The following is a 26,157-nucleotide window of genomic DNA, read 5'->3' as shown; positions in this document are numbered from 1 at the left end:
CAATACCTATAAAGTATGTTGTCATCACTTATTCCTTAAGCTTAGCTTACAGCTATATCAATGCCCAAACCGTAGAAAAACAATTCAACTAAAAATTAAAATTTCAGTACTTTTCAACTGCAAAACTAAGGTCAAACAATTTTCATCATTCTACTCCATTGTGAATCTGAAGCTTCACATAACTAAGTATCACTATCGTAATTACAATTCACAATTACAATACAAATAAAGCACCGAATTGTATAAGAAAATTCTAGAAATTCAAATAGGAACAATGAATCATAGAAGATTTGATACCTACATAAGCTTAAACTTGCTACAACTCCATTCATGTGCAACACCTTTAGAATAACAGGTACTTAATGGCATAGTTTTCAAGAATTAAGTTATTTTTTTAAGAATCACAGTAATCAAAAGTAGAACTGTAAAGATCTTTATAACTAAATCTGTACCAAATCTGAATTATGCTTTCTATTCCCTGAAGACTTGCAACATTTTTTTTTTTCTTTTTATATCATTCTTGCTTCTTTACTTGTATGAATACATCTATTTCTTCTTCGCAATCTTTTTCTACAGTGAAGACTTGAAAAATATTTCCCGTAACATTTTTGCTTAAATCATTCTGCTTTTTTTTAATGTAAGTATTTGTTCAAGTGCCTGAAGTGAAATGGAAAATTCAGCCTAAGCTCTTACTAGCATATAGAAGAAAAAAAAAAAAAAAACAGAACTCTTGAAGTTATTCACCTTCTTCATATCACTACCAGGAGCACTGTTTGGTTTCTTCCCTTACACACCCAGTAAGTTTCTAAGGTAATGCTTTCTAGACAGTCTCCCTTTGAATGTGTAGTATATATGCAAAGACTACTTCTGTATCAGCAAGGAATTTTGCCACTGTCATTCTTTGACCTCTATCCAGTTTATCTTAAGGGGCTTACTTTTCTTCACATCACTTTCCCTCTTTCTGTGATACCTTCAAATCTTGTTCTTACTTTAATGTCAGTTGCAACTACATGCAATAGGTGCTTAGAAGCTAATGAATAGTGCTAAACCTACAGCAGGGACTTTAGAACGTCACTCAGCCCATCACTTCTTTAGATGGCAAATTATTTAATCCCTTTGAAAAGAGTACTCTGAGTATCTATGCATACTTGCCTAACAGTAGTTCTATCTAGTTCCTGTTTAGTATCTACGTACAACAACATACCCAATTCACCATAGCCCGTTTTGTTGCTTTTTAACAACTTTGAGAGAGGTGGAGAAGAGCTATGAAATATCTGGCAAAAGAACAATATCTGAAATTTAGGAATGATCTCTGTGTTATTTCAAGGGCAATCCTCCATTAGAGCAGAAGCATTCTCCTTCAGTACGGCCTGATTTAGCTGAGCAAGCTACTGTAGAAGGAAAGGAGGATCACATCATCTGCCTCATTACTTTCTGGCCTCTTTAATTGTGGAAGGGAACATAGAAAAAGTCTAATCATATTTTAGAATGCAAACTGAACATTAACAGCTGCACAAGCACTTTCTTTGTGTTATTCAAACTGCAAGGGCCTCTCAGACTGTATGTAAAATGCTCTTGGTTTTAACTTCAGAAAAGAAAATGTACCACTATGTTAATTATTTTTAATCTCTTCTAACTGCCACATTAGGTTTAATATGAAACTATTATCACCAAACTAACCTTAGATTACATTTTTTTCAACTGTTTTTCTGCAGAGACATTCCAACCAACAAAAAAACCTTATTAAAACACTGTAGTATATTTAGGTACAATTAACCTAATCCCGGCAGAGATTTAGGAGAAAATAACAGAAGGAAGAAACAGTGAGGACGAAGAATTTACAGTGATAATCACAACGTTACATTAATAGAGAACACATTTATTCCAGATAGATAAATTTTGTAGGTAAGCACATAGTGGCCCTATAAAATGAATGACCAAAATGTATAAAGTAGGAGTGTTTTTTGTTATTACAGCACACATAGACAAGAAGATTTGTATAAATAGAAATATCTGAACTATAACTGTATGAATAATATATGAAAGCCTGAAGAACAATAAGAGACCAAGATTTTGATCAAAACTCCAAGTCTTTTTGCAACAAGAATATTCAAATAATCTGGCTTTGTTTCTTTATTAATATAAGGTTATCAGTGTTTTTCTTTGGCTGTATACTGTCTTTCTACTTTGTGTGCAAGAGAATTAAGAGAAGGGAGGAATGCATTTCAATCTACTTGTGCGATTGTATTCTAAACATAATTTAAAATATATTACTCACTCTGAATGATAAATGTTTTAGCATACCAGTAGAAGTCAGGTATAATACAGACAATATTATATGGTCAGAATTTAACAACATATTAAAGTACTAAACAGATTTCCATTTTTCACATTTCAGCTGAGTTGAACATCAAACAAGTGATCACAAATAACTGCGCTGAGTCACACGTTTTTACTAATTTAGTCCTATGTTTATAATCTGAAAGGGCATCATTTATCCATTTAAATACTCATTTTAACTAATGGCCCATGCAATTGCTTACAGCAAGCATCTTTACCTCCCTGCTTGTCTTTTCAACATCTTTGACAGAAGATATAACCCGGAGAAGAAATATGAATTTTAAGACTTAAAATAACTTCTTTATAGAAAGACTACATTTTCAATGTGATTCAAATCAAATGTCATAAAAGATTTATAGACTTCTACGAAGCCCTTATGCTTATAAAAAAAATCTACATAAAATCATTAGAATTAAGTTTATATAAAATTTCAAGGTATGCAGAAATCTGTTTTACAGATTACTTATCAGGCTCCTTTCAAGGATGGTACCTATACCCATACATATACCAATGATAATAAACACAAACTTTATTTTCTTGTATATGAAGGCAACAGTATTAAATGAACAGAGATGACTAAGGATAAATAAGTCAAAAATAAGAAGTATATAGGAATGCAGGCCTCAGTTTTTACATGTGGCCATTAAAAAAATCAAAAAGTAAAGGATGAAGGAAGTAATTGTGTCGCCTGAGGAAAAGGAGACTGTACCAATTAGGAATAACATCCACTACCTTTTTCCACCCAAATTTTTCAAGTTTCTGGTGTATCATCTTATAATTCAGCTGCAAGATAAAAAGTCTCCACATGTCTAAATTTATGTCTGTTACAGTTGAATACTCCAATATATTTTACATAACAATAGGTTCCTTTTCTCCTGTGGTGGTAATGAGAAGAATTTTTAAAAATTTTAATAAGAATCAACTTATTTATTTGCACTTCTATAGACAAAGAGAAGATGATGACAGAGCAAAGCATCTTAGAGGCTACTCCTGCAGATCCATAAGCTGCGGATTCACATGGCTTCTCTAAAGAAATATTCACTAAAAGTCAGATTCAATAATTTTCTCTGTTCAGTAAAGACTTTAATAGCACTTTCTAAAGCATGATAGGACCTTACCAGTTATAGTGTATGTTTTAGAAAGTATTTCCTGCTTGAGAAAGTATTCAATAGGTGTAACCTGCTTCTTTTTCACTATTTTCTTTTTAAGGAATAGTTCATAGTTCCTTATTATAAACTAAGTTATAAAAAAAAAAATACTCTTCAAAATACTTCAAATTTTCAAGCTATACAGCATTAAAAGGGGAAAAGAAGGCTAGAACTTCAAGCAGGACAAAAATCCAGAATACAAGCAATGCTTTGAATATGCATGTACACACTATGTTTAGAAAGAAGTATGCAAGCGTTATGGCAGCAGTCAGCAGATGGTGCTGTTAGACATAGTGACAATTTCTTTCTCCCGGAGCGCAGGGATAAATAAGCTCTCACAGTATTTTTTTGTGGCAGTCACGATTTTTTCTCTCCACCTTGACCAGACTTCATTGTTAGCAACTGACTTGCTTTGGGTTAACCTTGGAAGGAAGCCTTCCTGCTTAAATAACTTAATGTCAAACAAGGCTTCTGTTTCAACAGTCACATAACTAAACATGCAATATGCAATGCTGGAGAACTTATATTTGAGAATGTTGAGATGAGAGGGGATTTGTGTTACGCCTGTGTGCATACTGCCTGGTTCTTGTTCACCAGAGGGTTAAGGCTGCAGGTAAAACCTGATAGCACAGGCACAGAGCTGAAGCACGAGGACTGCAGCTAAAATGGGAGTTTTTTTTTTCTCTCCAGTTCTTCATACTTAAAATTCACACTCATTTCATTCTATTTAGCACATCCAAGGAGCAGGCAATCTGTTGCACATATTTTTCCCTTTTTAACCTAAAATTCTGTGGTATAAGTAGTTAAGGCTTCACTGGAACTAGTACATTACAGCATTTGTCATCTTTCAGCTGAAAATTAAACTGAATTATGCACAGGTTGGATGTAGTTATCAGGGCAGTGGAAAGAGAACTTCAGTGGTAGAGCAACTTGCCTATCAGCCAACCCAAGCATACATGATTTTAAACAGAGAATAACACAGGGAGAATAAGTTTCAACCTTGTTTAATGCAGCTTGTCCATCCAGTCAGGCCCATGCTGACTTATATTGTGCGGGTCAAATTAATATAAATTTCTTTCTCCTAGAAATTGTCTAAATTATGATGAAAATCTCCCTAGGCTTTGCTTATCAAGTTTAGTCATATTTCATTATATTTAAATTTCATTATTTCACATATTTCATTAAATATAAATATTTCCTATTTTAATATTAAAGATTATAACTCCAAACAAGTAGGATTTCAAAGAGTGAAAATTTTCAAATAACCTAAATAGAAAAAATAGTCTAAATTAAGTTCCCACGTGTCATATTTTAGTGTTTTTTCTTCTTTCCTTATTGATCTCCTCATTTGTATTGGCTCATGCAGCAATTGCTGATCTTTTTGATGTGACTCATTTCAAATTGCTGTGCTGTACACTAGGGTAACATAGCTTTGTAAATATATTTTTAAACATCCCACTGTACCAATGTGTTATAATTATTTTCCACTTACTACCTGCTCTGATAAAATTGTGTTTTCTTACTCTTTGTAGTAGGTGCTCTAAAATAATTATAAATGTTAACATACGATAATCTTTTCCACCCACTCCTGGTAGCTCAGGTCAGCACAGGGAGAAGCTCTAGGTCTATCAAATGGGACTTTATGACACTGGGGAAACTAGCTGAAGGAGTGGAAGCTCACGAGATGTTTTCCTCTATCCCTTCAGCAGAAGATACTGAGAAGAAAAAGAAAAACCCACCTGATCAATATATTCCTAAAAGACTGGTTCCATTGCAGGAATTAAGTTTTTTTGTTGTTTTTTAAATCATGGGACAGTTTATTCAGTGTCAAACCTGCTGGTGATAGATGAGAATCCACCCATCTTAGAAAGGATTCTAGCCCAGGAGCTGGCAGGGCTTACTGAGAGGACTTGAAGCTAGGTTTGAAGGACAAAGAAAATCAAACCAGGCTCACCAGAGATGAGCCTAAGGGCAGTATGCCAAGGCTGGGAGTGAGAATCCACTGTGCAGCAGGAAAACTATAACTTAGTCACCATCACAAAAATATGGTGGGATCAATCCCACAGCTGGAGTGCTATATGCTCTTTAGAAGGAATGTAATGAAGAAGATGCAGGGGGATAGCTTCCTAATTTAGGGAGTGTTTCGACACTCCACATCGGGAATGATAAGGTAAAGTCCTTATGGGTGAGGATCAGGGGGAAGGCCGACAAGGCCTGGTGAAACTTTATAATAAATCTCCCACCCAGAATGAAGTGACAGATGAAGCATTCTACAAGCAGGTGACAGAAGTCATGAAATTGCTAGCCCTTGTTCTAGGGGGGGGCTTCAAATTACCCAACATTTGAAAATACAAACCAGCCCAGAAGAGAAAACAGTCTAGGAGGATCCTGGAGTGTGTGAAAGAGAACTTCCTGACACAACTGGTAAGAGAGCCTATCAGGGGAAACACCCCCATTAAACCTGCTATCTACAAACAGAAAAGGAATGGTGACAGATGTGATGGTGAGAAGCTGCCCTGGACATAGTGACCACAAAAGAACAGAGTTCTCTATTCTCCTGGTGAAGCCAGGAGAGGTCAGGAAAACTGCTGCCTTGAACTTAGGAAGGGCAGACTGAATTGTTTAGGATGTTGGGCGGGAAAATCCTCTGGGAGTCAGACCTGAAGGGCAAAGTGGTCCAGGAAGGTTGAACATTCCTGAAGCAAGAAATACTAAAGGTGCAGAACATGCTGTTCCCATGTGCCATAATGTGAACTGGCAGGGAAGAAGACTGACCTGGCTGAACAGGGAACTTTAGCTCAAACTCCAGGAAGGGGTCTGGGGGGTGGGGGGGGAAAAAAAAAAAAAAAGAGTTCACAATTTTTGTAAGAGATGTCAGCCAACACCAGAAGAGTACAAGGAAGTTGCTAGGACACGCAAAGAGAAAATCAGAAAAACAAAGGCCTGGCAAGAACTTAATCTGGCTGCCATTGCTAAAGAAGAAAGATGGACTGTGTGGGCAATGTTTTTGTAACAACAGTGCTATCACAGCAGCAGTGAAACAGCAGGTCACGAGTTACAGAATTTTAAAGAGCGCAGCACACAGGTTCTTATTCATCACCGGCAAAAAATGCATAGCTAATTGTGGACATTGCTCAAAAAAATTACATTCTGTAGCTGATAATTTGCTCTACCAAATAGTGTTATTGCATTCTTTCTATCTGTTATAATTTCCATATAAATATATAGGAGGCATTATTTTTGGAACAACCACTATACATCATGTATTCATTCCCTTCAGTGAATTAGTGAGTTTTAGGATTTGAGATACCACTGCTAATTCTCATTTCTGAATGAACATTTTGCAACATTCAAAGTTCAAAGCTTGCTGGAAACAGAATCAATTTCATTGCTTCCAAAAACAAAACCAGTAAATTTGTTCAGTATTTAGAGCTGTTAATAGTATTTCTTGAACAAAGAATAAATACCTGTGTAACTGATTTCTAAATTGATAGTGACATTCCACATTCTTTTGTTTCTTAATTTTATTTTAAAAGGCACGTCTCAAGCATGAAAAAGCCTACTACCAATGAGCATGCAATAAATGTAGCAAAGTATTATCTTTAAAACTTGCAGTTATGATAGAATTCAGGTAGTCTCACCACTCTGTACAATCTGCTTATAGATTGAATTCATTTCACACCTCAGGCTTCACGCTCAGTTTTGAGGGTACCACACTTGTTGGTTCCCCCTCCCCCCCCCTTTCCAATTTAAAGGAATATTTCAATAAAATGGTCAATTTTGCATGCAAATTTCATCATGCAAGTTTGGAAAGGATGGCATGTGGGTAGGATTTGGCCAACTGTGAAAATTTTAAGGGCTAAGAAAATTAAAAACATAATGCTGGAAAAACTGCTTCTTTGCCAAGGTGAACCTGATCACATGCACAGTACTGAAATATGTTCCACTTTGGTTTTGTGCATTAATGTTGCCATTTGCTAAACTCCTACAGCAGAGCTGAAGTGACAGCATAGAGCTTCAGTATCCTACACACAACAGCTGTCCAATCACCCACTGCCTTATTCCTTACCCTCCCCCCAAAATGCAGCTTTTCAGTGCTTTCTTGCAATTGATATTTTAAAATAAAGTCTGCAGGATGAAATTTTAAAAATTAAGGAAGCTATTATTTAAAAAAAAAAAAAAAAAAACTCTATATGGCTGCACTGTATCAGAATGAATAAAAGATGAATGCAACCCCCCTCTTACTGTTAGTCAGTTTGAAAGCTTACTTCACTTAACAAAATACAGGACAATTCAACTGCCTCCTGATGCCTACAGTGATCTAATGAAGTCAAGGAGAACATTTGGCCAAATCACAGAATCGTAGGGGTTGGAAGGGACCTCCAGAGATTATTGAGTCCAACCCCCCTGCCAAAGCAGGTTCCCTACACCAGGTCACACAAGTAGGCATCCAGGTCGGTCTTGAATATCTCCAGAAAAGGAGACTCCACAACTTCCTTGGGCAGCCTGTTCCAGTGCTCCATCACCCTCACCATAAAGAAGCTCTTGCACACATTTGTGCGGAACTTCCTATGCTCCAGTTTCTGGCCGTTTCCCCTTGTCCTGTCTCCACACACTGCTGAAAGCAGTCTTACCTAACCACTCTGACCCTACACCTTAGATATTTATAGACCTGGATCAGGTCCCCTCTCAGTTTTCTCTCCTCAAGGCTAAACAGACCCAGCTCACTTAGCCTTTCTTCACAGGGGAGATGCTCCAGGCCCTTCACCATCTTTGTGGCTCTCCGCTGGACTCTTTCCAAGAGATCCCTGTCTTTTTTGTACTGAGGAGCCCAGAACTGGACACAGTACTCCAGATGAGGCCTTACCAGGGCAGAGTAGAGGGGGAGGATCACCTCCCTCGACCTGCTGGCCACGCTCTTTTTAATGCACCCCAGAATGCCATTGGCCTTTTTGGCCACAAGGGCACACTGCTGGCTCATGGCCAACCTGTCGTCCACCAGGACACCCAGGTCCCTCTCTGCAGAGCTCCTCTCCAGCAGGTCATCCCCCAACCTGTACCGGTGCATGCAATTATTCCTCCCTAGGTGCAAGACTCTACACTTGCTTTTGTTAAACCTCATCTGATTTCTTACTGCCCAGCTCTCCAGCCTGTCCAGGTCTCGCTGAATGACAGCACAGCCTTCAGGCGTGTCAGCCAATCCTCCCAGCTTCATATCATCAGCAAACTTGCTGAGGGTGCCACTATCCTCTCATCAAGATCATTGATGAAGATGTTGAACAAGACCGGACCCAGCACCAACCCCTGAGGAACACCGCTGGTTACAGGTCTCCAACTGGACTCCGCACTGCCAACGACGACCCTCTGTGCTCTGCCAGTCAGCCAATTCTCAACCCACCTCACTGTCCACTCATCTATCCCACAATTCCTCAGCTTTGTTATAAGGAAGTCGTAGGAGGTCTCTGCTGACCACAGAAAGCTGCACATACAGAGCACATTTAAGTTGACTGCATCTTTTAACGAACAAGGCAAATTTCTCACATTTAACAGCAGAAAGCTCCATTTTCTCATAAGATTCTTCTTCCAAAAACAGTTTCTCATCTCAGAACAGGAGTGGGAGGGAGAGACTGTGCCACTTTGTTTTAGAATATCTTATGACTTTGTGTCAGTCTCCAAAATGAAAGATTTTTTAAAGATTCAAAGAACACAAATACGTAGACTAATTAAAGACAATCTAAGAAGATAACATTCTTAATTAAACCGCATTTGAAATCAGTGATTTCCATAGAGATGAGGCATGCTTTTCTACTAAAATTCCTTTCAGTTTAAATGTTGACTTTCTGTCAAGCAAGACACGTGATCTAAACCTTACATTAAAATGCTCAACTTGAAGACAACTAAGTTAGCCTCTCAGATTTCATTGTAAAGTTATCTCAAGCAGACAGGCACCTCTGCTTCATCGTGATTCACTTCATGTTAACACAGGCATATCACATTAATTGCCTTCTGAAAATACTTAATGATTATAGCTAATGACTAGCTCTGTAGCCGACTACCAGGAAGGCAGGGATTTACTCAGGTCCACCCCAACTGCAGGCAAAAAACTGAACAAACTTCATTTCATCACTCAGTTTATAATGAAAGCTTTAACTAAATCACAAAAAAACATTGCAAAGCTAACCTTTATTAGGGAAAAAACTGATTTATACACGCAATGTTTTGTAACAATACATCTGTGTGAACCAGTGTTTCTAATCCAAACTGAGGCTTACTACGGTCAGTCTTGCCATGTCTAAACTTCTCCCAACTTGCCTGCAGCATTATTTCATTTGGTTTAGCTGTGACAGTAATTTCTCTAATTGACCAGATGTCTAAGGCTAACATCCACCTCCCTCTCCCCCCCTCCTCCCATGGTTGCATTGTTTTACATAGATAACTGTATCAAACAATTATTCTGTGCAAAGTGAACACAATTATAGTTTAAAGGAAATTAAAGGGCTGGTTTGACAGCAGAGGCTTTGAGAAGTGGAGATGCAGGAGGCAGCACTGGGAAGTATATGAAGAGAGGAAGAATAGACTTGGCACTGGAAACTCCACAGATACAAACAACTTTTAGGAGGTTAAAGAAATACAGACAAACAAAATTGGTTTTAGGAGTATCAAAGACAACAAAGGAGCAATATCCAACATGCATAAAAGTCACTACATAAGAAGATACAGACACAGCATGGAAATGCAGAGCACTGAAGAAAGGTATAAAATTGTGCAAGTGCACAAAAATGACCTCAACCGTATCCTGAAGTGACAAAGAAGAAACTAGAGGAACCAGAGGAGCAGAGAGAGTGAGCATAACACTAGAAAACAAAGCAGAACATAAGTTATGCGTGTGCACATTTTTTAAACTGCACTGCTGTTCTTATTTTTTCCTTTTCTTTAAAGCTTGATCTGGATTAATAATGATAAGGTATATAAGATTAATTATAACAAATAATATTACTTGCTTTTACACACACACACGCACTATTGCACACACAAGATTCAGTACACCCAAACCTGCTGTTTTAACATTCTTACGATTTTGTTTTTATAATCCACTGACACCACACAGATGTGCCTTGCCCTGTTAAACAAGCATAAGAAAAGCAGAGATCTAAAAGTCAAGAAGATTGTGTAGCCTTCTATGCCTCTCATGGCACTTTTCAGGTCAATCCAATAAGCTGGCTTCGAAGAACCTTAAGGCAAGATATCTTAGAAATCTATCATGCATGAATAATGAAATACAGTTGTCTGGAAGTCTTTCGATATATACAGGATGAAAGATTTCAGAGGGTTTTAAGTTGGTGTTAAAGGATGGCAATAGAAAATACATAATAACAAGTACTCAGGGCAGTTTTGCCAACTCATTTATAGCAATTAAGTATACTTAATGAAATTAATGACATTATTTGGGTGAACAAATAATTGATATTCACATAGGCTATATACGCAGTGGTCCAGTAATACTGTATGACAGCTTTGGCTTCCAACACACACAAGGTGAAGGCTATATGATGGTTTTAACAATTGTTAAATATCAGTTATGTATACAGCCAACCTAGTCCTCTTCTCCCCATTTAACAGGTATGTGGCATACCAGTTACTTTATTCATTACTGAACAAGATCGGTGCTTTAGTCAAAATTCAGACATGCTTGTTTTGAGTGTACTTTGTTGAAAAGTTTTAGCTATGTGCTTTATTATTCCAGTTACAGAAGGAAAACATGAAAGGTTATGCAAATGCAGCCCTCAATGAGAAGAATATAAATAACAAAGTAATTTAAAGTACAATTATTAATAGTTTAAAGCTATACAACAGAAGATGAAAAACAAGGTGTGTAGCTGTATTTATATAACTATCATCTGCAGTAATAGATTATGCTACATTTAATTAATCAGGATAATGGCTGCTGACTTCCATAAGGTAACAAAGCCAAGGTTTTATTTTCTGGCCTCCCAACCCAAAGGTTTTATTTTGAAAATAATGATTTCACTCTGCAAAAGTCTAAACATTGTCAGTTTAAAAGGAATAAAAATTTGCAGGCAGTGTTTCCAGATGAAACTATTTTTTTATTTTTCTAAACAAGACAAGACAAAAGCCATAAGCCATCTTTGCCACATCAAGTAGGGCTGTAGATGAAGTATAAAGTACAAAGTGGTCAGCAAAAGTAACTCTTATAGCATGCAGCGTTGTGTTTTGTTTTTTTTTTTTTTTTTTTTTTTTTTTATGTCAGAAATTGCATCCAGAATTAAAAGTTCAGTTTATATAATGAAGAAAAATAAGCTCAAAAAGAGGCTCTACTACAAACTAGAAATCAGATAACTATGGCTGAGAACATACTTATTTTCTGAGAGAGAAATTCCCAGCTCAATTTTTCCTACTTTGTAGAAGTCAAAGAAACAAAAAACTTTCTTGACAAATAATGTAAATATTGTAAATTTCAGGAAAAATTAAACATGAACAGAATATAGGCACTTTATGTAACCAGCACCCTTTCTTAATATTGACATCTTGGTAGTTGGTAGAAGTCACTGTTTACAAGAAATCTGAGGTAAGGATTGGACTGAGATACAGGCTGCGTAACTGAAATCTTATCTCTAGTCAAATTATAAGGCTATGAACATGAAAAATTATTCCCCCAAATCTTATTTGGCTGTAAAATGGAAAAAGGAAAAATGCCAGTTATGTTGAGTCATGCTGCATGAGTTGTTTTAGAAAAGTACTTTGAGAAAATTCTATACATTACTTATTTGGCTGAATTAAAAAATAAAATCCAACACTATTTCAGAATTATGGGAGTTTTGACATTATTGCTCAGTGATCAGTTGCTCTAATAAGCCCACTGCTCTTTCTGAAATCATTTTGCTATTGCGCTTGTGATCCCAAATAGGAGAACAAGTTTTGGGGAGGGAGGCTTACCTCACTAAATAATAACCATCAACACCAGGTTTGCTACTGCCTTTTGCATAAGAAACAATCAACAGTAATTTTTTATAAGGATCAATAAGTCACTAGAAGGCACAAAATAATCTCTTCTTCCAGAATCAGAGGTAGTCAAAATACAGTTCCCAAACCATCTTAAATCATGTAATCCCCTTTTCAATAGCTAATAAAAACACAAAGGCTGTCTTTACATTAGCAATTGAGCTACTCAAGCTGGAAAGCATAATACAGAGGGCATAGCTCAATAGTGGAATAACATAGCAGGCAAACTTCCTACAGAATTCTTCTTTCCTTTAGGATTAAAAAAAAAAAAAAAAAAAAAAAAAAAATCATTGGTTGATTGATAGCAAGTTCTACAAAGTTTCATTTTATTTTCCGTCAGTTCAAGTAGAACTTATTCAATCATATAAAGGATAGTTATGTACCTACATTGTATAAAAGTTGGTTGTCTTGTCAATTGTCCTGCCAAATTAACTCTCAGTATGAGATTTTTGCCTCATGTTATTGAGGCACTATAAAGGAGCATGTCCTGAACATGATCATTCCCAGGGAGTAGTGACCACTCTTACCAAGGCAGGATAGTTTGTTTCAAAAACTCTACAGCTATTAACACAGACTTATAGGCAGTTAAGCAGGAAAACCCTGTTGTTTAGCAGCCCTGTGAAAATGAGTTACACTAAGTCACTCTTAAATGGAAGGACAGCATCAGTGGACAGGGGAAGGACAACGGATGTCATCTACCTGGACTGCTGCAAAGCCTTTGACGTGGTCCCTCACCACATCCTTCTCTCTAAACTGGAGAGGTATGGATTTGAAGGATGAACTGTTCAATGGATTAAGAACTGGTTGGCTGGACACAGCCAAAGGGCTGTGATCAATGGTTCTGTGTCAGGGTGGATGCCAGTCACGAGTGATGCCCCCAGAAGGCTCAGTCTTGGGACCAGTGCTCTTCAACATCTTCATCAATGACACAGGCGATGGAATTGAGTCCACCCTCAGCAACTTTGTAGATGACACCAAGCTGAGCTGTGCAGCCAACACAGTAGGAGGAAAGGAAGCCACCCAAAGGGACCTGGACAGGCTGGAGAAGTGGGTCCATGTGAACCTAATGAGGTTGAACAAGGTCAAGTGCAGGGTGTTGCACTTGGGTTGGGGGCAATCTCAGGTATTTATACAAACTGGGGGAAGATCTCCTTGAGAGGAGCCCTGCAGAGAAGGACTTGGGGGTCCTGGTGGACGAGAAGCCAGCAGTGCGCGCTTGCAGCCTGGAAGGCCAACTGCATTCTGGGCTGCATTAAAAAAGGGTTGGCCAGCAGGGAGAGGGAAATGATTGTCTCCTTCTACTCAGCTCTTGTGAGGCTCCATCTGGAGTACTGTGTCCAGGTCTGGGGCCTCCAGTACAAGGAAGACATGAAGCTCTTGGAACGAGTCCAGAGGATGGACACTAAAATGATCAGAGGACCAAAGCATGAGGAAAGGTTGAGGGAACTGAGATTGTTTAGTTTAGAGAAGAGAAGGCTCCAGGGAGACCCTGTACTTGAAGAGACTGTATAAGCAGGAGGGGGAACAGCTGTTTACATGGGTTGATAGTAATAGGACAAGGGGGAATGGTCTTAAACTGAGACAGGAGGTTTAGGTTAGATATTAGGAGGAAGTTTTTCACACAGAGGGTCGTAACGCAGTGAAATAGGTTGCCCAAGGAGGTTTGTGGATGCCCCATCTCTGGAGGCATTCAAAGCCAGGCTGGATGTGGCTCTGGGCAGCCTGGTCTAGTGGTTGGCAACCCTGCACATAGCAGGGGGGTTGAAACTAGATGATCTTTGAGGTCCTTTTCAACCCGGGCCATTCTATGATTCAATGAAAAGGGCTCTAAAGATATTTGGGTACTTGAGGAAAAGCAAACAACCGAACCATAGAATAGAATCGTAGAATCATAGACTCCTATTGGAGAAGCTGAGTGAAGGAGGAATGTTAGCTTAAGCCCTGAGGCCTGATATTTTGACTGCGTCCTTGCTGATGGGGAAACCACAGTGTCAAGATAACTATCTGAACTCAGTGTCATTACAAGAGGCTATTGTCTCCAACCTGGGTGAGGAAAAGTTTCACTTTTTAAAAAGTAGTTTAGAATATTCACTCAAAATAATTAATATAAAAAGCACACCAAGTGACAAACATCTGGGGACAAGAAGCAAGAGGAAAAAAAATTCTTCAAAGAATTCACTGTGGAAGTGTATCACCATATTCTACTGCTGATGCTGAAAAGAATTTAAAAAGCTTCAGGGAAGATCCACAAGGCAGGAAGACGTGACTACCAGTATAAATGTTAATGCTGCATCTGAGCAGAAAGCTTCAAAAATTCAAAGACTGAAAGAAAAAAAAGCAGAATACCCTAATGGCAGGTAAGACAGAGGGAAATGCAAGAGTTCCTTCTTGAGCAAAGAAAAACTGCTACTGTAGAACAGAGGTCAAAGGAAAGGTACTAGCACACATTAAACAAACCAGTTATAACAGACTTGAACACTGTCCACAAACTCTACATATACATCTTATAAAATCTGTTTAAAAACAAAAACAACAGCAGCAACAACCAAAATCAAGGTAGTCTAAAAATGAGCCAATGATTGCTAAGGACAATCTAGAGTTTAGTAGCAGAAGGCAGAATATCCTGGAAGGTCAGTGGTATCCTGGGCTGTGTCAAAAAAGAGATGGCCAGCAGGGAGACAGAGGCCACTGCTTCCCTCTGCTCTGCCCTCCAGAGGCCCCACTGGACTACTGTGTCCAGGCCTGGGGCCCCCAGCACGTGGAGCTGTTGGAACAGGACTAACATCTGCACTGAGGAAGACTGCATATTATCAATGTTGTAGTTAAAAACAGTAGTCTCTTATAAGCATACCAAGAATTAAGTTTTCCAACTTTCAGAATGCTGTGTTCTTAACAGCTGCATTCCCTGAGCAAATACATGGCAGAAAATACTTTGGTATAAGAGAGATCATATAACCATTTTACCATGCATTATTTAAAGCACACATGTGCAACACATTTCAGATACTGCCCTCATTTCAAAGAGGATATTTTGCTGTTGTTGTTTTATTTCCAACCACACACAAGTGTTCTTTACGGGAGGAATACTATTGAATTTTTCAGAGAAAGGTACTACAACAATAAAACTGTGCTGAAATTTATTGCACTCAAAGCATCTTAAAAAAAAAAAAAAAAAAAAAAAAAAAAAAAAAAGTTTGTTATTTCCAGTCAAGAAACAGGAAATAAATTGATTTTTACAGGGAATTAAATAAAATTGCACCAGTTGCAAGTATATTACTGTTTTTCCCTTTCCCCACTTAGGGCTAAATATAATGTTCTTACAATGTAAGGCATCGTCAATAAAACAATACATTACAGAAACAGAATTCAATTCCCAAATCTTTAGACTTAGATTTAATTATTACCCATAAGTGACAATAATGGTCAATAAATTGTTCAGCTGATTAAGTTGAACTGCACTTATTACTTCTGAAATGTATAAATATTTTGATGGTGATATGTCTCAAAATCCCATGGATAAAAGTTGTCAGAAAATAAGAATAATTCAAGCTCCCATCTGCACTGAAGAAGACTGCAGTATTATCAACGTTGTAGTTAAAAACAGTAGTCTCTTATAAGCAGATCTATAAACCTGATGAAGTAACGATACAGTAAAGAAACCTACATTTCAGTCTACGATCCAGGCAACTGCCTAGCTACATCAGTGTCTTGTTAACACTAATAGATGGCTCTTGCTGGAGTACTGCTGCAAAATCAGGTTTCGTTAAGTATAAATATTCATGTGGCATATGGATGACAGCAGGCAGCGTTAGATAGGTTCAAATAACGTTCAAGTGCTCAGGGTACTAGTATGTGATTTCACTAGCTTCATTGTTTTTACATATTGCAAAAACACAAAGGACTCAAGTATTTAATTTCTACACAGGAAGCAGGGAATTGGGAATATATTCACTAGAACACAAAATTGAATCTCAGCTCAGGCAATGGCATACGGTGCTATCTCCCCGCAGTGGGTGCTGGCGTATTTCCTCAGAGGCTGTTGAAAGGTGATTCACGTACCTTCTTTCCTAGTTCAGTGCCCTAACCTCAGTCACTATGGTGTAAGTTCAAAAGAGCATCTTTCAGAAAGTAAGGGAGAAGCCTCCCAACAGTACTGCCTCTGCTCTGAAAAGCATAAGCTCAGCATAGCAGAGAATCCTTCCTGTTTGTCAGGAAGGACTGCTGTCAAGCCACCAACATGATCACATTAGAAGTACTGACTTTCAATAGCACAGCCAACTTTGAAGACACTTATCAGTTACATTTTTTGAATGTATGAAGATAGCAATCCTAATAAGATGAAGTCTTCTTATGCGTGTGAAAGAGTGATCTATCAAAAGTGTTTAAAAAAACAAAACAAATCACTTCTGCAGACTCCCAGAGTGTATGAAGTTTATGCAAATTAATTAGTTTGGATTTTTCAGACCTGCTTCATCCACTACTGTAAGACAAGTGGTACAACACCAGGAGGTTTCCTTTGCCTGCCTTTACACAGGGACACAAGGGCATTTCCCTGTTTCAATAATTACTTTTGAATGTTGTACACTTCCACCTTCCATCCAAAAATCAGTTACAAAAAAAAAAAAAATCACTCCCTTAGGTATCATTATAAATATACATATTTTTTTTAAACATGCTGCCTCTGCCAGCTGACATGCTGTTAAAGCTTCCCTCCAAATAAGATGTTTAAAGCTGCATTTCTCAAATTGTTACAACCATGGTGTCCCAAAATCTTAAATGGCAACAATCAGTGGCACTTCAACCCTCCCAATGCTTCCAACTGAGCAGTAATTCATTTACTCCAGAGAAGAATAAAGAGCAGGCTAACACCAGGGACAACTAGACACTTTTACTAAAAGCAAACTAGCTTAGGGATTGGTAGCCAGCAGAGCAGCTATTAAGATCTGCAGTGACTATTAACATCTGGGTTGTATTCAGCTGTCTCAGAGAGACCGATCACCTACCTACTTACAAAATTACATATGGCATAGTAGCAAAAAATAAAAATAAAAAGAGTAGTCAGGGAGAGTTAATGGATTTTTTAGAACTATACATTTTCGGTGAGTCTATTGTCCCTTATAGTAGTTATGAGTTTGATAAAGAAATCACTCCCAATTTTCAGAAAATGAACTCCTAACACCCCACTACTGCAAATCCTTCCCGAGCAACCCACTCCCTCTGCCTGTCCATAAACTACAATGCTCTCTGTCAAATGACATCCACCAAACTTTTGGGAGTTGGTTGTCATATTCTGAAGACAATTTAAAGCTTGTGGACAACACCAGATTTACAGCATTAAACCTCAAAGGAGGCAATGTTGTTTAACCAGAGAGTGGTGCTATCTGTCGCCGTTAATTACAGATCTTCCTGCTGTGGTTTTTACAAGAAAGTAGGCCAGCAGGAAGTGTCATTATATTACAGCCTGTGGCTCTGTGCATGTGCTCCCAAGATGACAGTTGAGACATCCTTTAGCATTCTTCACCATCTTTTTCCATATGAAAAAACCAACTGCTTAGCTTGCATAGAAGGATGAAGTATATTACCATATGCATCTGCTAGAAGAGAAAGACACATCTATGTAGAAAGCAACTTCAGACTGAGGTAGCAGTTGCTGGTGACCCATGTTCCTTCTCAACTTACCTAATAAAACTTGAAAAATATTAAACTTTCCTAGCCTTTCATCACAGTCCTCATCCAAACTTAAAGCAAACAAACAAAAAAAGATAGAGAAATTCTTGCTATTCAGCTGACAAAGCTTTAGAGGAATAAGCAAAAGGGGAAGAAATACCAGGGAAAGACAAACTGGTAAGCAACCAATCCCAATAGGAAAAAGTACAGAAAATTAAGCACAAACAACCAAGCTAACGCTTACACAATAGTTTAAATACAATTCTGAAGTTACACTCAAACCATCCTCGCTACCCAAGCATAAGCAACTGACTTAATACCACTGTATTTGATCACTTTCCCAAAGTTTGCAGATCTCAAAACTTTATGTACAAGTCACCACATTACAAAAACTGATCCAGTCCAATTTTATGAGCTTAACTCTTGGTTAACACTAGAAGATATGAAATGCTTGGACTTATTTTTTGTCCCAGAACTGTGCAGGCATCACTGTACTCTAGTATCTTCCACAGAACTGGCTTTGAATTGCTTTGGTTTTGGGGAATAAAGGAAAAGAATACACAGAGTATAACATACGTACATATACAAGTTTTCACCACTAGAAGATTATCTATTGATTTTCAAGACCAGTTAACATCCTTCTCTTTTTCCCTTTTTATCATCCCTCTAGTCAGGCACTGCCTAAAGAAGCTGTCAAAAGAAATTCAAGAAATAACAAGAAACCCATTTAAATGTAAGCATTTCCTAATCCAGCTTTAGAAACCTGACAAATTTGATTAAAAATCCCAGCTGAAATTAAAGTATTAGTTAGATTGAATTAAATGTCAAAATGAAGACTTTGTCCACGATGTAGTAGCATTTAAATATGCCAGAAAAAAGGTTATGCAATTGTCAATGATGATTCAAACCCTAAACAATGAAAATGGAAACGTTTCAGCATGTAAAATGTATTCCAAGTAAAAGACCAAATAAGAAAATTGTTCTTACCTTCATAGATAGCTTTGAAACCTTGAGCACTGACAGCAAAGTCTGTGGTGAAACAGAGGGTAAGGATAGAACCTGTGCTCACTATAGATGATGGAAGCTGAAATCCAGATAACCTGTGCAATAAAAGAGGTACAAATAATTAAAACCTTTAAAATAAATAAATTAAAGCTCTCCTCTCACCAATAGACATAGTTAGCCTTATACCTTACTCCTCCAGAAAAGGAAACAAATAATTAAATAAAACTTTGATATATTTTAATTTGAATAATTAATAATTTCACAGCCTCGCCTTATTTCAGACCACCTTTAACTCTCACATGTGAAAACATCCAAGACGAAAATCCACGCCTGAATTATACCACTCAGCTGCTGCCTTGTCTTTCCAATTTTGAGTTTTGGAAAACAAACAGTGACTTGAATGAGTCAGAGATCAGAGTAAGAGAGAAGAGCTTTAATAAATACAGATGAAGGAATATAGTCAAATCAACATAAGTCAGGAAAGCTTTTTGCAACTTATTCCTTTTTAAACATTGTCTCCCATGCGCTAATTAACAGCTTGCTCTAATCTTTTCACCTTCTGTGTACTTGTCAACTTATTATTCCTATTTCTTTCCACCTCGTTTACTCCAATTCTGGACCTAACCAATACAACTTTTTTCTCAAACCCAAAACTGCAGAACTACCATGCAGCTTACCACATCTTACGTTCAGGCTTCTGTATGTTCTGTCACCTTCACTATCTATCTAGATGTTACAGTTTTTAGAGAAACATTCTTCTTGTTCTATTTAATAAATAATAGTGGTGATCACTACTGTCCTACATCTGTAATGTACAGTTATGACAGTTCATTATTAATTTAGGATATGTACTTTCTGATCTTACATGCATGTTTTCTCTTTCTTTGAGAAGGGTTTCAAAGTGCTCTGTTTTAGGAAACTCTTATCTACTGCGGGGGAAGGAAGACAAACCATGTTGAAACACAGAAAGATATAACTGAGCTTCAATGCTTCACAACTTGTAAGCAAGGAACGGGGGGGGAGAAGTCACTCAAAAAGAAATTATTACATAAATGCAGAACTACACTATTTAGCTACGTCATTACTGGTCAGTATTTGCTCCACTTGATAAGGTTTTGATTCATAATGACAACAAAGTAGTAAGGGATCTGGAGCACAAGTCTTAGGAGGAGCAGCTGAGCGAACTAGGATTGTTTAGCCTGCAGGGAAAAAAAAAAAGAAAAAAAAAAAAAGACTCAGGAAGACCTTATTGCTCTCTACAACTATATGAAAGGAGGTTGTGGTGAGGTGGGTGTCAGCTTCCTCTTCTGCCTAACTAGCAATAAGGGAATAATCTCCAATTGTGCCAGGGGTGATTCAGGTTGGATATTAGGAAAAACTTCTCTACAAGAGTAGTTACATACAGGAACAGGCTGCTCAGGTAGGTGTTTAAGTCACTGTGTTCAAGAAATGTTTAGATGTTGTACTAAGGGACATGGTTTAGAGGAGAAATATTGGTGGTAGATGGATGGCCGAAATGGATGAACTGGGGAGTCTTTTCCAACCTCAGCAATCCTATGATTCTATCTATATATGACCCCAATTGAGCTGTTGTTTCTAGGACTTCCTGTTTTGATTCTATTATGGTAATAAGCATCACTCCTATAATGTGGAGTCTTTACAAGCTCATTAACAAAAATAGCTTCTGTAGTATCCCCTTTGAAATACCAGACTATCTTTTCATCTAATTGACATTGAAATTTACATTAAAGGAAGATAAATATGTTTATTCACAACTTTAATCACCACACCTAAACTTCTTACAGACCTAGGAATAGGTAGGTATGTAGTAAACTTGAAGGAAATAATACATTGATTGTAAATATGTTTTTTTCAACATATGTATTGTTACTGCAATCCTAGAAAAATTACAGGAAAATCTCAAATAGAAGAATTCTGTGTTTCTGTTGTTCAACAGGTTATGTGAGTGCCTCTACAGTACTCTTGCTGTCCAGAATATTTCTGAAAGCCTTTATCATCGTATACAAATAAATTATGTGACATTAAATGCCAAGAAATTGAGAGAAAAACGAGATAGATTAAAATTTTGAGCATTATTCATAGGCTTCAAAGTAAATTCCATACAGAAAACAGTGTTAACCTATCAAGTCTTTTTTCTCCCCTTACTAATATTTTTCGCTAGGTAATTATAGTTGATGAATCATTACTTGTTTTGCACATTCATTTTATCATGCAGAAGAAATCACACACCCTCAAATGTTCCTTTACTCTGGAAATATACTTTGGCAATTAATATCAAGGCTTTCACTGCATCCAGAATGGGAGCGGTTCAAAGCAGATAGGTCTGTGTTAAGAAAGTCCCACTAATAAAACTGCCGTTTGATAAACTTGTACTGCTTCATACTGAACATATGGCAATACTTTAAAATACTGCCATTTCCTTAGCTTTTAATAACATGAATCTGCACAAAGCACACACTAAAATACTTTTTAACCATAAATGGACTATAGTTGGCTGGTCCATAAAGAAGAAACAGAACCTATAATAGAAAACCCAACAAAACACCAGTACTGAAGTCAGACTTCAACTGAGAAACAAGCATTTCTTTCTGCAGTATCATTTCACAGATCTTGTCATTCAGACATTTCTATTACGGACTACATACATACATATATAAGATACAGCAACAGCATACCCAGCAGATCCATCTGGCTCTGCTCACATCTCCACTTGTGAGGCAACATCTGGGGACTCTCTGGTACAAAACAGGCATTAACAGGCTGCAGCAAGTGCACTGCAAGGCTACCAAGGTGCTGAGGGGCCTGGAGCACATAATGTACATACAAAGAGCAGATGAGGGAATGGTCGTTGAGCCCTTAACAGACAGCAGCTAAGGGTAAAACTTACTGCTGTCTTCAGCTCCCTACTGGAAATATATGGAGGTCAGTAAGTGTTACATGAAACAATAAAGACCTGCCTGGCATCACTATCATAACTTTTCAGGATTTACACACTATTCCTAAACTTTTACTGAAGACAACCATAAGCTCAAACTTTCCATGCCACACAGAAACACAAAGGTACAGGGAGACACTAACTCAAAAATGGTTCTGATAGCAAGTGAAGCAAATCAAACAGCACCCTTATTGCAGCTCTCTAGAAATTCCTTGCTACGTTACAGAAGTCAAGTACTAAATAAAACACACCAAAATATATTTAAAAGATGCTATATCACATATGGCTTAACTGGAAATTATCCAAGAACTACAGTAAGAAAGAAAAAGTAAGAAAAACTCCACATTTTAGGTATCCAACATCACAAAGTCAGTAGTATACATATTCTATTAGGGGCCAGAAAAAAAAGCAATCAAGATACAAATATTGGATCTCAGGTATTTATTGTGTATATAACTCAATATTTTTGTGGTGTGTTGGCCTTGGCCAGCTCCTAGACCAGCTCCTCTCTCACACCTTCCCTCTCACTTTTTCCTTGGTCTACATAGGTTCTCAACAGGCTGCAGTTCCTCCAGGGATTACCCACCTGCTTTGGTGCAGCTCATGGAGACCTATCTGTTCTTGCATAGCCTCCTCCACAGGCTGCAGAGGAATCTTGGCTCTCAGGAGAACCTCCTCTGCACTCCTTCTCTCACCTTGACCTTCACAGGGTTGCTTCTCATGCTTCTCTCCATCTCACACTGAGCTCTGCAGCATTTCTACCCTCTCTAAAGCCTGTTTTGCAGAGGCACTGTCATCCTGGCTGCTGAGCCCAACTGTGCCCTGAGGAAAGGCTGTTGCAGCCAGCTACCCTGATTCCTCCTCCCCTGCAACTGTGGCTGCCAGCACCCTCACTCAATACTTTTGTAGCATTCTCTGCTCACATCATCTCTTCAAGTGCACTTCAATTTTATGCATTCTAAAGCCAAATTTTTAATATGTTATCCTTGTAATTTTAGTAATTACTAGCCTGAATCAGTTTAAACTGCTTGAACTTAGGCAGAAGAGAAGCTAATGCAGTAATTTAAGAGACAAAGGTAACTAAAGTCTTACCACAGAAAACAGCTGTCTTGCTATCTTGTACTGTCCTTCAAAAACAAACAAACAAACAAAAAAACCCATCATACTGTAGGAACATGCATGCAATTGCATTCTCAGCCTATCCTGAAGCAAACTGCATGCTTAATGTTCTGTAACTTCTTTAAAGAAAAAAAAAAAAAAAAAAAAACAAAGTCCTCATCACTTCCAGGTGCGGTGGGGTTCTGCAGAGGAGCAGCCATGTTTCCCACTTTCTTTGCCAAGTTCTGTCAGACACTTTGGAACCTCTACAAAAGCTACAACATTACAAACACAGTTATAAGATATGTATCCATAATACGACCTTTTAGGAAGGGTAACGTTTATGATCCCTGAAGATCCTTCCACAAACTGAGTGTAGAGTCAGAGGTATTATTTTAAAGCTCAGCCAGTTACAACTTTTGTTAACTTCCAAAAAAAAAATAAAAAAAAATTGATACTAGCCAACTAAAAGTATCCTAGAGAACAAATAGCTAAGAATAAAGCATGCAGCTTTGTTTGAGCATGTAGTCCTATCACTTCAGTCTTCTCCATACCCAACATCTTTGCATAGAGTTCAGAGTTGAAAGCAGATCATAGGTAAACAAGATCACTTCTCAATAATAGATACTATATTTTATGGTGAAATTGTGTAGATCAAAATTAGAGTATATGAGTATATGATCTTATGTGCAAGTTTATACTCAAGCAAATGATGTCCACCAACAAAGAAACAAACATATGCAGTATTATTTCCCAAATCCTAGAGAAATTTCATCTCCCTTGTTCATGGCTTTAACTTTGCTATTCTGCAGTAAAGCTCAGTCAGCAATAATAGTAATAAAAAGTTTTCTGTTGGCTTTTTTATTTTAACTCTTCTTTAAAAATAAATAAATAAATAAATAAATAAAAAGAAAGTTGTCCACAGTTGTTCCTGAGGGTCATGCTATTACCTCCCAGTTTCATTAAACAGCCCCTGAAGAAATCAGAAGGACACACTCTTAAAGCATATATATATAGATTTCCCCTCATTTTGTTCATCATCATCCAATGGCATCCCTGGGGTGAGCTCCTGTCTGTACTGTCTGTACTGTCTGTACTGGCTACCAGCATTGAGAAGACTTACCATAGGTGAAGGCACTTAAGAGTATGTAAAACCAAGACACAAACCTATTTCATCAAACTAGGCTGTAACTTGCCACATACAAAACCAGAGAAGACTTATTTTAATAATTTACATCAATTCTGTTACAAGCAAAAAGTGAAATATCATCTCATATATAAAGGCACAAGAAAATACTATAAAATTAGTACAGGATCTCTATTTTCTAAATGACTTCCTATAACAGAAAAGCGGGGTTAGTGGTTACGTCCCACTACTCCCCTCCACAACATTTTTCTTTAAATCATGTCACAGAAAGAAGGAAGACATAAAGCAAATGGCCTAAGGTCAGGTTTTTCATCCAGAAGCACAAATTTGGTGATTTCTCCTAAATGTAAGTTAACCTTGACTCATTCCCTTAAAAAACATAGAGGAAACGCCATAGCTGATAGAGCCCCGGATCAGTCCTCCACAAAAGAATTAACCTTTGCTTTCTACCTCTCCAGTATAACGAAAATACCCAGCAATAACTCTTTGCATTGATGAGTGCTGAACAGCTTACTTTCCTAACAACAATAAAAGTCCCTTATCTCTTTCCTTTCTTCAGCAGTGTCAAATCTTTTCCTGTATTATTCTCCACAAATACAGACTCCTACATTATCAACTCCTCACACATACCAGGCCTACAGCAAAGATCTTATGCTGCTACTCTTCTAGCTCCCAACATCCTACTCACACTTTCCATAAAAAAATTAATAATAGAAACCCATTGACTTCTTCCAGCAACTATCTCCTATAGTTCACTACACCACAGGATCTCCCCACCTGTTCCATCAATTTCTCATTTTAATAATTAATCAGGTATTTCTCATTCCTTCTAATTAGATTTGTTTAAGGTGTGCACACTTCATTAGTGGGGCACTAGTCCAAGCTTGTATAAAAGTTGTTTTTGTTTGTTTGCTTGTTTTAACAACATGCAGTATACAAAAGGCTTATCTTTTTCTTGTTGCTCTTGCTCCAGAAATTTTACATTTACAGTCTCAATTCTGAACAGGCAAAAACTAGCTTTTAATTCAAGCCTATCACGTAACTAAGATCACATGCACTTTTTCCATGATAATGTGGAGACTCCTGATGTTTCCTATGAGTTTGGCTTGACTAGACTTTAATTGCAAGATCACAAAATTAATATTCTCATAGTAGGTGGAAGAAGGAAGCAACTGGAGCAAAAAGCTCATACAATAACGGCCAAGGAAGTCCCCTTAACCAAAACTCACAGTGTTTAGCTAGAAGCAGAAAGAAGCTGCAGGTTTAACAATTTCAACAAGTTAAGAAAAAAAGATAGATAATGAGTAACTGTCACTGCAGCAGCACCTCCATCCACTGCAGAAAATCCTGAACTTGCAGAGCCTGCGACTACAGCTAGCAGTATGGGAGCAGAAAAGTGTGACAGGAATTTTCCAGTTCCAAACCAACACAAATCTGTGAGGGAACTGAAGGTGTCAAGAACATGGTGGGATTCAGGGCTCTGGCAAGGATGGCAGCTGCCGGGAGAGGCCTGGGAAGTTGCAATGGCCACCATTTTGTGGACAGAACTGGGATCACATGGAAGTTCTGATATGACTCTCCCATGCTGCTAACGTCTTGCACAATGGGAAGTTACTTCAATCACTATATAGCTAATGACTGTACTTTAAAAAAGAACCTAACATTTTACATAAGATCAGGTGTTCGGGGTTAACAATTCTATAAGCAGACTGCTTTTCTGCCTCCCAGCTACAAGCAGCTAACAACATTTTTAATTTAACAGCAAACCTTTTTTC

At 37.7% G+C, this 26,157-nt stretch overlaps 1 protein-coding gene across 1 annotated transcript in view; it reads right to left on the bottom strand.

Moving 5' to 3' along the window:
• CSMD1 (CUB and Sushi multiple domains 1) overlaps nt 1–26,157 on the bottom strand; it is a 1,018,930-nt gene that overhangs the window by 668,818 nt on the left and 323,955 nt on the right. The window contains exon 3 of the mRNA XM_031611018.2: nt 19,164–19,276. Within this exon, the coding sequence (XP_031466878.1) occupies nt 19,164–19,276 (113 nt within the window). The remainder of the gene's footprint in view (nt 1–19,163; nt 19,277–26,157) is intronic.

The sequence above is a fragment of the Phasianus colchicus genome, chromosome 2 (assembly GCF_987193195.1).
Source record: "Phasianus colchicus chromosome 2, bPhaCol1.hap1.1, whole genome shotgun sequence".
Classification (NCBI taxonomy): Eukaryota; Metazoa; Chordata; class Aves; order Galliformes; family Phasianidae; genus Phasianus; species Phasianus colchicus.
Note: the sequence above shows the minus strand (reverse complement) of the source record. Positions and strands in the feature narration are given on the sequence as shown.